The following is a 17,426-nucleotide window of genomic DNA, read 5'->3' on the forward strand; positions in this document are numbered from 1 at the left end:
CCCTAAACTCCCTCTTTCATCCCAAAGAAAAGTCTGTAAACTTATTTCAAAGAGTATGGGCAGAATAATGGCTCATCAAAGATGACAAATTCCCAGTCACTAGAAACTATATCACCTTATATGACAAAGGGGACTTCACAGCTTTGATTGAAGTAATGACCTTGAGTTGGGGAGAATATCCAGATTATCTCATTACCTAATCTAATCATGTGGCTCCTTAAAACCAGAGAACCATTCCTGGGCTGTGGTCAGAGGGAGACTGACTAGAGAGTAGCCAAAGAGATGTGATATAGTTCAAAGACATGCAATAGCATCTGAACTGAACACAGCAACTGAATACAGTTGGTTACAATGATGGAGGAAAAGGGCCATGAGCTGAGGAATGGGGGCGGCCTCTGGGAGCTGGGAAAGGAAGGAAATGGATTATTTATTCTAGTCTTCAGAAAGACTAGAAGAAAGTTCTGAAGATATCCTGATTTTAGCCCAGTAAATCCCACATCAGACTTACAACTCACATAAGTGCATGGTAACAAGTTTGTACTGTTTTAAGCCACTTAAGTTTGTGGTCATTTGTTAGAGCAGCAATAAATAGCAAGATATAGACATCATACTGAAAACAGGGAGTTGAGGAAAATGTACACATACCTGATGCTAGCCCTTTGTTCAACCTGATCGCAGAATACCTAGGTCAGGCCTTCTTCACCCTGCAGGCAGGAGCCTGGCCCAAACTTCTCCAGAAACTCTACCTTGATCTAAAGAGAATGACACTGGAAGCCCCAACAATGGTGGAAACTGTTACCTGTTCACCAAAACATAGTTCCTTTACTTCCCAGACACACATTAACAGTATTTTTCATTCTCTTGAATTAAGGTAGACCCACCCAGGCCAGCTGTGGCCAACGGAATGCGGCTGGTAGCTGCAGGGCTGTGTCAGAGCTGCCACAAGTGAAACACAACTGTGCTCATCTCTCCCCAACTCTGCATTCTGGGACACCATGTTGACAGCCTGAAACCTGGCCCTTACGGGAGTACAGACCCCAAGCAGCAAATGCTTCTTCCTCCCATGTGAGCTGGATGTTAAAAATATACCATCCAAGCTTCACCCATAAAAATTTCTGAACAATCTTCCATGTTATGTAGAAGCAGAGGTTCCTTTGATTAGCCCTTCCTCAACAGCAACGAACAAATGCCCACAGAGACGTTTCTAGCTGATCGGGATCACCAATACTGAACTTTATGAGAAAAATACATTTTTACTGTATCAAGCCACTAAGATTTGGGGGCTGTTATGGCAATTGCCATTTTTACACCAGCTAAACTACCGACCCAGATCAGCTCAAGTACAGCACCTATGGGCCACCTCTGATCATGGATTCAGAGCTTCTCATTAGCTTTTAGTATCCCACCCTTAGACTGGATCAGTCTACCAAGGATTACCAGACTTCAGAAGACAGCTCTATGATAAAAACTAAGGACAAAATAGGGAGTGAGAGCAACTCAGAGAAAACAAACCGAGTAGGACAGAGAAAATTTTATAATATTTATAATTAGTATTAGAAGTAATAAAGAAAATGCAACTGTGAAACAAGAATGGCATACTATAAGATGCCAAACACTCAAAAATTTTAGAAGGAGCTCATCGAAATTAAAAATATAAACAGAAATCTTTTAATTCCAGGGAAAGACTGGAAAATAAAGCTGAGGGGGAAAAATCAACCAGAAAATAGAGCCAAAGGGCAAAATGATAGAAAACAGAAGAGAAAGAGTAAGAAAAACAGAACAGTCCAGAGGGATGCTGAATAAAAGCAGATTCAAAAAGAGAATCGTTTAGAGAACAAGAGAAATTTTTTAAGCAGAGAGAAAAAAAATTTTCAGAATGAAAGGCTCATCAAGTATTTAGCAAAACTGGTAAATACGGCCTCAGAGCAAGGGTCTGTGACACTGTAGAAACTGCAGAAAAACGACAGTCTACATGTTTTCTGGACAGTAAAAATAGACCATACACGAAGAAAAACTAATCAAAATTGCTTTGAGCTTTTTGATAGCATTACTGGAACTAAAAGGTAATGGAGCAATGCCATTAAAGTACTGAGGCAAAGTTATTTCCAACTTCGCATTCTGTAGACAATGTGAAGTTAGTGTAAGGCTCTTCAGACAAGAAAGGTCTCAAAAAATCTATCTCCTTCTGGCCTTTCTCAACAAGCTGCTGGAAGACAGGTTCCACCGGGATAAGGTACCAAATCGTGCCCTCAGGCAATAGGTGTCCCACGTAAAAGCAGGCAAAAGACAAGAGACCCATTTGCCATCCTTCAGGTCTAGGCTGGGCCTAGTTAAAGTCCTCAGAAGATATTTCTTCAGGAACACGAAGCTGATAGAAGCGTATGACTAACACAACTGACAAAGATGTGAATTAGTGAGCAGCAAGTAAATAAAAACCCAGATCAAAGGAAAAGGCAATTGCTTACTTCCAAGGAAAATAAACTATCAGGAGAAAAAACCAAGCACAATTTACAACACGGAGCATGTGAGAAAAGCATTTACTCAGTAAATGAATGAAAACACTGCTCTAAGCAATATTATGAAATAACACTGAGAAGACTAGGAAGGATACAAGCATTGGGCAGTGGGGTGAGGAACTAGATAAAGCATTTTCAATAGCAGAAGTCAATAGGTTAGGCCTGCAACCGAAAAATCAGGCAGGAAAACAAGTGTCTTATTTAGAGACATATACTGAGTAAGCAGCTAAAAGTACTTACCTGTGGGAAGGGAGAAATCAAAGAATGTTATTTTTCATAATAAACCTTACAGAAGAACCATTAGATCCTTTAACCTATGTGAATGTATAAATCTTTGTTAAACAAAGTAAAAATAAGGAAGAAAGGAGAGTATGAAATCTGCAACCAGACTACATGGGTCTATTCCTGGATTCGCTCCTCATTAACTGTGTGACTTTGAACAAGTTACTTAACCTCTCTGTGCCTGAATAAGGTAACATTTGTAGCACGAATAACATAACAATATCTACCTTATAGAGCTGTTGGGAGGATTGAGTTAATATACATAAAGCTCTTAAAAACAATGCCTCGCACATAATAAGCATGGATTAACAATGATTTATTTTAAAATATCTGTGTCTACATAAACCAACAGAATAGAATAGAGAACCCAGAGCTGGACCCACAAATGTATGGCCAACTAATCTTTGACAAAGCAGGAAAGAGTATCCATTGTAAAAAAGACAGCCTCTTCAACAGATGGTACTAGAAGAACTGACAGGAACATGCAGAAGAATGAAACTAGACCACTTTCTTACACCATACACAAAAGTAAACTCAAAATGGATGAAGGACCTGAATGTGAGACAGGAAACCATGAAAACCCTAGAGGAGAAAGCAGGAAACAGCCTCCTTGACCTCAACCACAGCAATTTCCTACCCAACACATCCCCAAAGGCAAGGGAATCAAGAGCAAAAATGAACTATTGGGACTTCATTAAGATAAAAGGCTTCTGCACTGCAAAGAAAACAATCAAGAAAACTAATAGGTAACTGACGGGAATGGGAAAAGATGACATATCGGATAAAGGGCTAGTATCCAAAATCTACAAGGAACTCACCAAACTCCACACCCAAAAAATGAATAATCCAGTGAAGAAATGGGCAGAAGACATGAATAGACGCTTCTCCAAAGAGGACATCCAGATGGCCAACAGACACATGAAACAATGCTCAGCGTCACTCATCATCAGGGAAATAAAACCACACTGAGATACCACCTCACACAGGTCAGAGTGGCTAAAATGAACACATTAGGAGACTAAGATGCTGGTGAGGATGTGGAGAAAGGGGCACCCTCCTACACTGTTGGTGGGAATGTAAACTGGTGCAGCCACTCTGGAAAACAGTGTGGAGGTTCCTCAAAAAATTAACAATATTACTCCCCTATGACCCAGCAATAGCACTGCTAGGAATTTACCCAAGGGATACAGGAGTGCTGATGCATAGGGGCACATGTACCCAAATGTTCACAGCAGCACTTTCGACAATATAGACAAACCATGGAAACAGCCTACATGTCCATTTAGGATGAATGGATCCAGAAGATGTGGTTTATACATACAATGGAATACTACGTGGCAATGAGAAAGAATGAAATATGGCCATTTGTAGCAACGTGGATGGAACTGGAGGGTATTATGCTAAGTGAAATAACTAAGGCAGAGAAAGACAGATACCATATATTTTCACTCATACATGGAACAGGAGAAACTTAACAGAGAACCGTGGGGGAGGGAAAGGGTAAAGAAACAGTTAAGGAGGGGCGCCTGGGTGGCTCAGTCGGTTAAGCCTCCGACTTCGGCTCAGGTCAGATTTCACGTTCGTGGGTTCGAGCCCCGCTTCAGGCTCTGTGCTGACAGCTAGCTCGGAGCCTGGAGCCTGCATCCGGTTCTCTGTCTCCTTCTCTCTCTGCCCCTCCCCCTCTCATGCTCTGTCTCTGTATCAAAAATAAATAAAACATTGAAAAAATTTAAAAAAACAGTTAAGGAGAGGGAGAGAGGTAAATCATAAAAAACTCTTAAATACTTAGAACAAACAGGGTTGACGGGGGGTAGGGGGGGAGAAGGGAAAATGGGTGACGGGTATGGAGAAGGGCACTTGTTGGGATGAGCACTGGGTGTTACATGGAAACCAACTTGACAATAAGCTATAATATAAATAAATAAATAAATAAAATATCTGTCTGGGATTGTCTGTAAAATGGGCTCTAGAATTCTAAAGATGCGTGTAAAGATCTTATAGGAGTTTTCTTTTTGAAAAGAAAAAAAAGGAAAGTTATCTTTTTGCATTATGTTATTGCTTATAAACAAATTATAGTTTATGTAAGCTAAACCTTAATCATGTTTTATTACTTTATCAGTGAAAAGAATTTCTCGTATAAACATTAAGAATGCCACTCATAATCATCTTTTTTAAAATGCCAGAAATACTCATCTGAGAAAAATCAATATTAGAAAGAATCCCTTAAAATTTTAACTTCCAAAGTCTAACATTAAACAAATCAAGTCTCTGCTGACATAAGACCATTTCCCTTTCTTTAATAATCAATTTAATTTAATGGCTTTCATCAAGAAGCCTGGAGCTTGCTTCAGGATGATCAGATTTCCTTACACTATAGCTTCATCAGAAGTCAACAGATACATTTCAGCTGGTCACAACGCCTAGATTACATCAGTCTAAAGATAATTAGAGTTGCATAAAGGCAACAACTTTTATTACTTTAAATACTTCATAGTGAGTTAATTAAAATTAACTTTTAAAGTTTCAGTAACCCACTAATAAAACTTTCTCTTTTTCAATGTTCCTTTCCTGTTCCTGTGCTTTTGCCGTAATGGCAACTTTAAAACCAAAACGTGCCTCTAACCAAATAGTAAATATGTCATAATCCTCATCTCTCCCTCCTACACACATTCAGACAACATTTTCTTAAAATGCATTCCCTCACTCTGCTGGATGCTAGAATATCAAAGATTACCAAGAAAACAGATCCTTTTTTCAGAGGGCTTAAAACAAGAAACAAAATGAATATGACCATTTAAAATTTTTACTTAGTGTTCTGTATCTTGCTTTTTTTTTAATATTCCCAAAAAGAAATAGATGACTTCATAATAAAAGTTGGAGAACATTTCCTGACATAAGAATAGTACAAACAACATGCAATAGGAGGTGAAGGGCAACAATGATTTTCAGTAGTAAGATGGTCATCTTCAAAAAAGAGACAGGTATCTACAAAGAAACTTACAGAATAAGTAGAACTTAGGAGTTCAGGAAATAGAGAATGTGAAGCTGCGTGACATTCAAAGCAGAAAAAAAAATGGACAAAAGCATGGGATCAAGAGAACAAGGAGCATATAGAGTAATCATAATTAGTTCACTGTCATTAAAGGCAAGGGAGGTATTGGGGGGCCTGCATGGCTCAGTCGTTTAAGCGTCCAGCTTTGGCTCAGGTTATGATCTAATGGTCTGTGGGTTCAAGCCCCGCATCAGGCTCTGTGCTGACAGCTAGCTCAGAGCCTGGAGCCTGCTGCAGATTCTATGTCTCTTGCTCGCTCTCTGCTCTCTTTCTTTCTCTCTCTCCGCCCCTCCCTAACTTGTGCTGTCTCTCTCTCAAAAATAAAAAAAATAATAAAGAAATAATTTTAAAAGTAAGGAAGGTATGAAGACTAAGCCTCAGAGCAGTCCAACATTGAGAAATCATGAAAAAGAAAAGGACCCAGCAAAGAAAATTCAGTGAGTGTGGTTTTTCTGCCAGGCCCCTCCCAAGTAGGAAGTCTGGCTGGGCACTTGGTGTGTGAGTAGGCCCTACTTTGGCCTGAGTGCAGCAAGAACGAGAAATCAGGATGGCGCAACACTTAAATCCCAAGCAAGGAGGGAAGAGTATTAGTCCTTGCCCAGATACTTCATTAAATTTCTTTAGAGGAAAAACCCTCTGGCATCTTCCCTCACAATGTATAAAACTGCTTAGCACAACAATGAAAGTGCTCAATAAACGGAGGCTATTACTGACACTCTAAAATTTCCCATCCACTATACTAAGATATTTCCCAGTTTCAGTGGCAAAGATCCTAGTTTGGTTTTTTGGGGTTTTTTTGTTTTTCTTTTATTTAAATAACATACAGCTGAGAAGGTGACAGGCTGAATTTAAAATATTTAAAGAGAGCGTCTGAATCATGGTGGTAGTTAAAAGGTCTGAGGACTCAAAAACAAGGAAAAATTGGCCAGGGTGGGGGGCAGGACGAGCTGGAGTAAGATCAAGACAACCCAATGAGCAAAGAACAGTCTTTTTAACAAATGGTGCTGGGAAAATTAGACAGTCACATGCAAAAAGAATGAAGTTAGAACCCTACCTCATATCATATATAAAACTAACTCAAAATGGAACACAGACCTAAATGCGTGAACCAAAACTACAACACTCCTGGGAGAAAACACAGGTATTAATCTTCATGATCTTGGATTAGACAAACTTTTCTTAAATATAACACCAAAAGCACAAGCAAATAAAACAGGTCAATGGAACATCAAAATTTAAAATCTTTGTGCTACAAACGGTATCAGCAGGAAAATGCCAACAACCAGAAGAGAAGCAAATATCTGTGAATCATTTATCTGATAAGGCCCTTGCACCCAGAATATATAAAGGACTCTTACAACTCAATAATAAAAACACAACCCAACTTATAAATGAGCAAAGGACTTTAAAAGACTTTTCTTCAAAGATGATATGCAAATAATCAGTAACCACATGAAAAGATGCTCAATCAACATCATTTGTCATTAGGAAAATACAAATCAAAATCGCAATAGAAACACTGGACATCGACCAGGATGGCCACAATCGAAAAGGGTATGCAATCACGAGAGTTAGTTAATGAGGATATGGAAAAACTGGAACCATCACACACTTCTGATGAGAATGTAAAATGGTACAGACAATTTGGAAAATACTCTGGCAGTTCTCCAAATAATTAAAGATAAAGTTATCATATGACCCAGCAATTCCACATCTACATATAAGCCCAAGAGAAACAAAAACAAATGTCCACACAAAAATGTGTACATGAATGTTCGTAGCATTATTCATAGTAGTCCAAAGTGGAAACAACCCAGACCCCTGCCACCTGATAAAGAGATAAACAAAGGTGGTGTATCAATACAATGGGGGTATTATTTGGCCACTGAAAGGAATGCTGTACCAACACAGGCTGTAACAGTGAGTCTTAAAAGCATCATGGTAAGTGAAAAAAGCCAGTCACAAAAGACTACATATTCATGATTTCATTAAATGAGAAATCTATATGTGACAAACTTATAGACACAGAAGATGGATTAGTGGTTATCAGGGGCTGGGGAGTAGAAGGGACTGGGAAGAAACTGTTAATGGCTACTGGGTTTCATCTGGTTTGACGAAAATGTTCTAAACTTAGATTATGGTGCTGGTCAGATGCACACTAAGAATACTATAAATTGTGTTGAACTGTACACTTTCAATGGATGGGTTTTATAGCATGAGAATTTTCTTTTAAAGATTAGGACTTTTGTTAAAAAAAAAAAAGAAAAGAAAAGCTGGGGCAAGTTTTATAACTAACTTTCTCCTAAAACTCTCCTTATGAAACTGCTCTCTGGAATAATTTTGGAGGACTCTGTATTCTGCAATAAGAAAGAATTTCATTTGGGGCACCTGGGTGGCTCAGTCAGTTAAGCATCTGACTTTGGTTCAGGTCATGATCGCACAGTTCGTGGGTTCAAGCCCCGCGTCGGGCTCTGTGCTGACAGCTAGCTCAGAGCCTGGAGCCTGCCTCAGATTCTGTTGTCTCCCTCTTTCTGACTCTCCCTTGCTTGTGCTGTCTCTGTGTCTCAAAAATAAATTAAGAAACATTAAAAAAAAAAAAAAGAAATAAGTTCATTCTAAAACAAAGCCTACAAAGAGACAGTTCATTCTGAGGAAACACAAAAAATATCTGAAAACAATCTCTAGAATATTCTACAGTTCCATAGCTACATAATCTTCCAACCAACGGTAGGCAGTAGCAAGTAGTAGTAATAATAAAAAAAATTGTTATTAACTTTGTTGTTAGTAATAACTTATCAGTATTATATGTCAGCCTTTATAGGTACAGTATTTCCTTATTTAATCTTCAAAAAAAACCCTATTCAAAATAAAAGTCCACAGTGGTAGGCTGGCTAGATACATTATACAATGAACTATTATGAAATCATTACAAATCATTTTCTGGATATGACACCAAAAGCACAGGAAATCAAATAAAAGATAACTTGCACCTTACCAAAATTAAAAGCTTCTGTATATTAAAGGACATTATCCCTTTGAAAAAAAGATACTGCTGTTTGGTGAAAAGGCTGTGTGTAATTGGGAGACAGTATCTGCAAATTATGTATCTGATACGAGACTAATATCTAGAATATATGAAGAACTCCTCGAACTCAACAACAAAAAAACCACCAACCAGGTTAAAAAAATGGGGAAAGGACTTGATATACATACATTTCTCCAAAGATACACAGTGAGCACATGAGAAGATGCTCAAAATCACTGTCATTAACACAAATGTAAAACAAAATCACACGGAGATACCACTTCATAGCTGTCTGGATAAATGTAATAAAAAACAGAAAGTAACAAGCATCAGCAAGGATGTGGACAAATTAGAACCCGTGTGCACTGCCAGTGGGAATGTAAAATGGTGCAGCTACTGTGGAAAATGGTAGAGCAAATCCTCAAAAAAATTAAACACAGAACTGTCATATGATCCAACAATTCCACTGGGTAGAAAAAGAAGTAAATGTAAAAGAAGTATAATGCATTATCTAGTCTTAAAAAGGAAATTGTGACACATTCTATGACACAGGTGAACCTTGAAGACATTATACTAATGAAATAAGCCAGTCCAAAAGAACAAATATTATGATTCCTCTTCATGAGGTTCCTAGAGTAGTCAAATTCAGAGACAAAAAATAGAATGGTGGTTGTCAATGGCTGGGAGAAGAGGAGAATGAAGACTTCAGAGTTTAATGTGTATGAAGTTGCAATTCCTAAAGATGAAGAAATTCCAGGGATGGACTGGTGTCCCTTGTAAAACATGTGAACGGACATAATGCCACAAAACTACATGCTTGAGTGGTACATTTTATGTACATTTTTCAATTTTTTTTAAAAAATTTGAAGTGGGGGCACAGGGACGGGGGCACAGGGAGAGACGGAATCTTAAGCAGGCTCCATACTCAGAACGGAGCCAACACAGGGCTCAATCCCATGACCCTGAGATCGTGACCTGAGCCAAAATCAAGAGTTGGGACACTCAACCAACTGAGCCATCCGAGCACCCCTGTATATTTCTCCATTTAAAAAACTCATAACCATCACACTAAGATATCTTAATGACAGGAAACAGCAGAATTATATTTGTGGTGGGATGAACTGGCAATCTTCCCCATTCAATTAGACAGCACACAGAAATCAAAACAATTCGATGGGTCTGGCACTTGGTGGAAGAGCCCTTTCCTCCTGGGTGACAAAGAGAACAAAGACTGACAGCTAGAGACTCGAATTACACCAGGCTTCATACAAGGCAGGAAAGATGTAAATGCTTCTCAGCACAATAATAGAGGTGGTCTACTGGGCTTCCCATAAACTTTGCTCACCTATAATTAAAGTTGTGAGATGTCTGAGAAAAATAAATGCTTTTTTGAGTTCACAGGTGACTTTGGAAATGGAACCAGCTTGATCACAGGTCTCAGCAGTAGAGAGACTGCACAGAATTGGGGCCTTTTTACGTTCATTCATTGGGCTGGCACTCCCACGTCTCTGAAGCCTATTATAGACTGGGGAGAGAAGAGAATAAATGAGCAGAAGAAAGCATCACTGCCTACCCTGTAGAGGCCGGAGGCATTGCTCAATTGTGCCAACTACAAAGTGGGATTCAAGGAGAAATACCTCTTCTTGTGGATAGCGCGCTGGGGATGACGTCATGAGACTGAAAGAGTTTTGGGGGGAAGGAGCCATGGGATTCGGCATGCGGGCGTGATCCGCCCCTGCCTTCCTCTCCAGCCTTATCTCCTGCCACTCTTCCCTGGGATCACTCAGCCTGCCTTCCTGCTCCTCCTCAACACCAACGTTAGTCCCACGCGGGATCCTGCACCATCCTCTGCCTGAAACAGTCCTTCCCCAGCTGTTCTCACACACTCCCTTACCTCATTCGGTTCTCTTCTCAAACATCATGTCCTGGAAGACGCTTTCCTTGATGATCTTGGTCTTATCTAACAGTCTCTGCCCTATCACTCTTTCTCCCTTTTCACGGTTTAATTTTTCTTCACAGACTAATCACAGTTCCACGTAAAACTTGTTTATTGTCTATTTCCTATCACTAGAACGTAAAACTCCCAGTGCAAGGATGGTATCTTAGTCATGGCAACATCACCTGTTGTTTAGAACAGGGCTATACAAACAAGAAAGTTATTTGTGGAAGGACTATGGGGTGGGAAAGAGAGAAAGGAGAGGCCAATGGACAGGTCAGGTAGTCTCCAAAAAGACCATTCCTCCTCTCAAAGGAGGCGTGTCTAGAAGTGCTAGACACTGTCCAGAAGCACCTCCCCTTGGAGTCTTAAGAATTTAATACCCATTAGCTAGAACGCTGGCCTTTCACTCCTTCTACACTACAGTATCCTATGTTGCCTGATCTTTCTGTGAAAAACATCCTTTCAGTTCAAAGGATGCGGAGAGAAGGCTGAGGAGGTAGAATGGGCAAGGGAAGAACATGGAGAATTCATCCCAACACAAGAGTTTTATGTGACAAGGAGCTGGACGAAGACTGGGTCCCCGAGGTGGACGACATCTCAGAATCACCTTGCTTATCAGCAGCAGTGAAGAAATCCATGACCCCCCAAGTACAAAGACAACTCCAAGCACTAAAGACAAGAAAGAATTCTTTGAGTTTCCAAAAAATTTAGCAAAGAAAAGAAAACGGAAGGGATAAGTTCGATTTGTGAAAAAAGACATACACAGAAAAGCATACAAATTATTAAAGTGCTATTTACATTAATGTTGTTATTAAACATTTTATCAGTAGCCAGACATTAATATATTTGGTTATCTTAAAGCCACAAACATTTGGTAAATCCACCGATAGCTTCAATGTACTCGTTTTATATTACTAATGTCTAAAAGGTACATATTTTTCACTGGGACATTTTGTGAGGAAATACAATAAATGTTAATAGTTTACTATGGATGATGAAATCAAGGATGACCTTAATGATATTAACACTTAAATTTTCCATGGAATCACTAAAAAGTTAATGTATTTAAAAATCAAAATAAGTAACTTAATATCAACAACCTTCCTAAAGACACATAACACAGACACCCTATAACAGAGCCTTCTGCTTTTTTGAAAGGGAGAGGAATGCCCTATAATATTGTTATTTATAAACGTCTCACAGAAACTAAAAATCACTGTGATTTTGGGCATTTTATTTCCTTCTTCAGAATTTTCAAGAGGTTTAATATTAATTTTTTAAAGGAAGACTTCAAGGATACTACCTACAGAAATTATGATATTAGAATCTGAATTTTTCAATGATACTTTGATACAAGGAATACCTTGAACTCAGATCTTTTGTGGTACAGGGTTCAGAACTACATATTATCCATATGTGTTTCCTGATATAACAACCTCAGAAGCACTGTAACATTACAGGAAGAGAAATAATAGTATCTATTTAGTATATGTGCTGCCGAAGCGAGCACTATAATAGTATCTATTTAAAAGAAATAACATGCGCTAATCAAGAGGAAATAGTGACACTTGTTTGCCTACCCAACATCCACTCCTCTCTTCCCGGTTTCCAAAAGAATGCTAATTTCATTCATTCATGTCTCCACCCTTACCCTCAGCTCCCAGGGCGGATCCTGAGGAGTGTAAGCTTTGATCTTGGGCAGAACTAACCAGACTGAAGGAGAACTACTCCAAGACGCAGGGCAGAGTCACACCGTCCTCACGCAATACACTGATTACCACTGATTTCAATGAGGAAACCAGCCTTTGGATATCAGCTTTGTGAAGAACAAGGCAGAGGAAAGAGAGAGAAACTGGATCTATGATGAAGTCATCAATTTGCTGAAACAAATAATTTTCGAATCTGTCTACCATTCTATGCTTCCTAGTATTTATCCTAGCTTGGTTCTTTTCAAGCAAATTAAGGCAGGCTACATAAAACCCTATTTATATAGCCAAAAGCATCACAATTAACATGGAAAGAAATAAAATCATTTGGAATTATTTTCCTAACAAAATAGCTCAAATATGTTATTATGTATTAACACCTTAATCTTTACAACTCCTGACAGTTATTTGATCATAAAACAAAGTCTACCCCATCTGCCACATTGTCTTAAGAGTCACTAAGAAAAGATATGGGTAAACACTGATGCATCTTTCTTAAAAATTTAAAAAGGGAGGGGCACCTGCGTGGCTCAGTTGGGTTAAGCATCAGACTCCTGATTTCACCTCAGGTCATGATCTCACAAACCAGGAGATGCTGCTTGGAGCCGGTGCAGAGCCTTTCGGGATTCTGTCTCTCCCCCTCTTTCTGCCTGTACCCCACTCGTGCACGTGTGTTGGCACACACCCTTGTGTGCTCTCTCTCAAAAATAAATAAAAAAACATTTTTTTTAATTTAAAAGGGAGAAAAACTTGCACATACTTTTAATTTTTACTTTCCCTGTAAACCAATTCAAACAAAGGAAAGAACAATCTTAGGTTCCTTCTAGGGCCTGCATTTAGTTAACAAACAATAAAAATTGAATTTAGTTTCTAAGACAATTGAGGCAAGTCACATACGTAACAGTTGGCAACTCAGTGTGAACAGTGCATACTCCACATGCAGTCTTTTCTATCTGTGGAAACAACTACTATAATTCATATGAAGGAAAAACTTTTATTTAAAGCAATACGTCATGGTTTATTAATAACAAGGAGTCAAAACCCAAGGGTTTTATTTGTTTGATGGCTGTGTAAAAATATAGCTGGCTTATGAACCATACATCCCATTAGTCCTTTACAGTAATACACAAATACCACCAGGCAAATATTAAAAGACTAACGTTTATTGTAGCCAAGTTGCTGGGGCTAAACATCAATTAAAGGAGGAACAATTAAACGAAGGAAGGCGTTTGAACTTCGCAGGCATAGCTCAAGGATATAGAGGGCAAAAACAAGAAGTGATGACATTCTTAATTCTTAATATGAGACTCCAGCACATATTCTTAATATTCTTAATGTGTGATGCCAGCAAAATGAATCAAGAAACTTACTTAGCAAAACAGGTGTGTGACTTCATATACATCAAACCTCAAAGCAGCTGGGAGGAACAATTAAATCTAAAAATCTACTACTACAGCAGGAAATGGAAATCTGTACTATGTAAATTATCGTATCATGAGGAGCGATAAACGAGAAATGGAAATTCAAGGCATTAAGGGATACTGGTTGGCAAATGGTTCAACATTTGTCAAACTGCTCATTGTTCAACCATTACTGTTGGACTCAAACCTCTGCACCTTATCAGGACCACACTCCTGGGTACTGCCTAATAAGTTAAACTCAAAACTGTCAATCTTATAGAATATATACATCTTAGAAACTTCTTCAACTTAAAACACAAACAGCTGAAGTAACAGCTATTTCACCAGTGCTTTTATCCTGAAAGCATGAATTCTTTTAATTTTTTAAAATGTTTATTTTTGAGAGACAGAGCTATAAAGCGCAAGTAGGGAAGGAACAGAGAGACACAGAATTGGAAGCAGGCTCCAGGTTCTGAGCCATCAGCACAGAGCCTGATGCGGGACTCTAACTCATGAACTTCGAGATCATGACCCAAGCTGAAGTCCAACCCTTAATGGACTGAGCCACCCAGGCGCCCCCTGAAGGCATGGATTCTTAAAACCACTAGTTAATGAAGGACAAAACATTAAAAGCTAGAAGGAGCCCTAGGAAGTCACTTCTAATCCAGACTCCATATTAAGCTAGGAGAATCTAATGAATCCGTTAAGCAAAGGTTTTTGAAAACTTTCTATATTCAAGATTCAAGGGTGATTACTGGGGGTGACATAACTACATCTAAAACCTGATCCCAATAGGTGTACCTCTACATATAGGTTGCCCCAAGGAATCACAGGCTGAGAAACCGAATATTGTACCATTAAGAAAGATAAAAATAAAATCCTAAGGACCAGGAGGAGTCATCCAGGAAGATAATAATGCTTCAGGAAATGCTTACGTGATGTTTGAGTTAAATGTGGAACAAGAGGTCAAATCTGGACATCTGGCAATGGAAGGGAAGGACATTCCAGGCAGTGAGAAAAGAATAAACTGAGGCCCTATACAAATACACTTCGTTTCTGAGGAATCTTTCCTTACACAGTCTGCTTGGACCCCACCAGGTGTCTTGGTGTTCTGGATCTTCAAATAGGCATTCCATCCTCAGGGCTTTTGCACCTGCTGCTTCCTCTGCCATGAATGATCGTCCCCTCAGATACCCGCAATGCTGGCTTTCGTAACTCCTTCAAGGCTTTGCTCAAACGTCACCCTCTCAGTGAGAGCTTCCATGATGATCCTATTTTAAATGGTCACCCTCGCGTGCCTGCCACCCTTCCCCGCTTTGTTTTTCCCACAGCACTTACTACCATCTGACACAGCACGTATTCTACATATTAGCTGTGTCCATCCGCTGCCGAAAGAGAAGTTATGTTTGTTCGTTTCCGGATTTTAAAACACCACCTGGACATGGTAGGCATAAAGTGAGTACAGGCTGACAAACTGGGTAATAGAATAAACAAATAAAACAGATTTCTGCCCTCAAACAGGTTATGATCTGGTGGAAGCAAATAAATATTACATTATTTTTGTTTTTAATGTTTAGTTTTGAGAGAGAGAGAGGGACAGAGTGCGAGTGGGAGAGGGTCGGAGAGAGGAGACACAGAATCTGAAGCAGGCTCCATCCAGGCTCTGAGCTGTCAGCACAGGGTCTGACGCGGGGCTCCAACCTGCTGACTGTGAGATCATGACTGAGCCAAAGCTGGATGCTTAACCGAATGAGCCACTCAGGTGTCCCCATGTTACATTTCTGAATGACAAAAACTTGGCTGGCAAAACCCCATGTGGAGAAGACTCACGCACAGAAGCAGCTCCTGGCATCCCCACTTCCACATGTCCAGGGAGCGCGAGGCTCTTCTCTGCACACCTCTTAGCTCCCTGCCCCCAGTAACTCTGTCACTATGCCCCCAGTAACTCTGTCACTAATGCGAAGGCCAAAAATGACCCCAGACTCGCCGCTACTGCCAGAAGTGTCTCTTCCCAGATTACCCTTCACTGTCACCTCCAAGTAAAGGCAAAAGGTATTTCTAATCCACTTTTGGAGAAGAGAAAGATGTATTCCTGGATTTCCAAATTAACTACATTTTTCTGTAGATGCTGAAATTCTGCACTACATGAGTGGTTACACTGACATTCAGAATTTCCATGAAACTTAACTGTTTTGAATGGTTAACTTTTAAGCGAAGGTACGAAAAAACACACCTTTGATGTCTGCTTCTCTATCACAACGTACCTTTCTATACTACAAATGGACAGCCGATGCAACATGGTGAAGGAAAGACTCCTTCCAGGAAAGGCTAGTACTGTATGTACTTCAGGCAAATGGGTAACAACGTAAAGTTAAGGGCATTTTTTTTCTCCAGTCTGAAGGAACAACTACCATTTTATTCTGGGTTAAAAATGATGTTGGGCTCGCGAATAGAGCATGAGTATTTGAACGATACCACACTAAAACCAAGCCGGAATAGGAGAAAATATTCTTTTATCACTAGCAAAAGCAAGACCACTTAAGAAAATGAGGAATAAACTCAAGATTTCTCACTTCAACTAACACCTCCACAGACTGCATTATCCTTTTCAGCAAAGTGACATTTTCACATTTAAGTTTTAACGGCAAGCAATCCTTTCCATCTGGGGTTTATCTGCAGAGAAGTGTTGGCCTTGGCGCGAGTTCAATCTTTAATTGAAAGTCCATTTCTGACTCTCAGCAAAATGCCCCAAGAAGACCCAATAGGTGTGCCTCTACATGAATCCTTGCACTGACAGCTCAATTTATGTTCTACCTGGTGGTGAATTTGGCCCCCCGATGGGCACCTACATCTGTAACCCTCCCTCGGTCATTAATAAATTACGTATCCTTACTCCCCTGAAGCCGCCTGCGTTTTTTCCAACAACACTAACACTTGTCAAAGAGTTTCAGGAATACGACCACTCCTCCTAAGTGGGAGAAACGCTACAAAGGAGGGCAAGTTCCCCTCGGCAGGGAAATGCCAAACCGGCAAGCTGACATCGTTAACTTTCAGGTAGAGGGAAGTGCACCGTTCTCGGCGGCCGAACGTCGCCACGGTAGTTATTGCGGGACCTAATTTACAGCCGCGAGGGCAGAAGCCCGAGGGAAAGGTTGGGTCCTCACTTCTCTTTTTCTTTAATAAGGAGGCACCTGAAAGTCGCACCGGGCGGCCGATGGCTGCATGGCCAACACAAGGGAGACACCGCACAGAGCGAGCGCTCGGCGGATCGCAGGAAGCCCAAGTTCCTGCGCGACCAGAGGATTACGGGGGGGAAACAGTAGCCCATCTGTCCACAGGAGAGAGAGAAGTCGACCAGGCAAGGCTGCGAGTCGGGGAAGGGAGGTGGACGCGCACAGAAGGCGCAGGGAGAGGAAAGGCCGGGGCTCCGCCGGGTGGGCTCGCGGGCGCAGGTGGGCTGCGGCCGCCCGACCGCCAGGGGCCCCGCGGCGAGCAGTCCCCCGGGC

The 17,426-nt window shown here is 40.3% G+C and overlaps 1 protein-coding gene across 1 annotated transcript in view; it reads right to left on the reverse strand.

Moving 5' to 3' along the window:
* Nucleotides 1-10,593, reverse strand: part of AP3S1 (adaptor related protein complex 3 subunit sigma 1) — a 62,088-nt gene extending 51,495 nt beyond the window's left edge. Inside the window, exon 1 of the mRNA XM_029941139.1 lies at nucleotides 10,513-10,593. Coding sequence (XP_029796999.1) covers nucleotides 10,513-10,593 — 81 coding nt within the window. The remainder of the gene's footprint in view (nucleotides 1-10,512) is intronic.
* Between the last annotated feature and the right edge of the window lie 6,833 nt (nucleotides 10,594-17,426).

The sequence above is a fragment of the Suricata suricatta genome, chromosome 6 (assembly GCF_006229205.1).
Source record: "Suricata suricatta isolate VVHF042 chromosome 6, meerkat_22Aug2017_6uvM2_HiC, whole genome shotgun sequence".
Lineage (NCBI taxonomy): Eukaryota > Metazoa > Chordata > Mammalia > Carnivora > Herpestidae > Suricata > Suricata suricatta.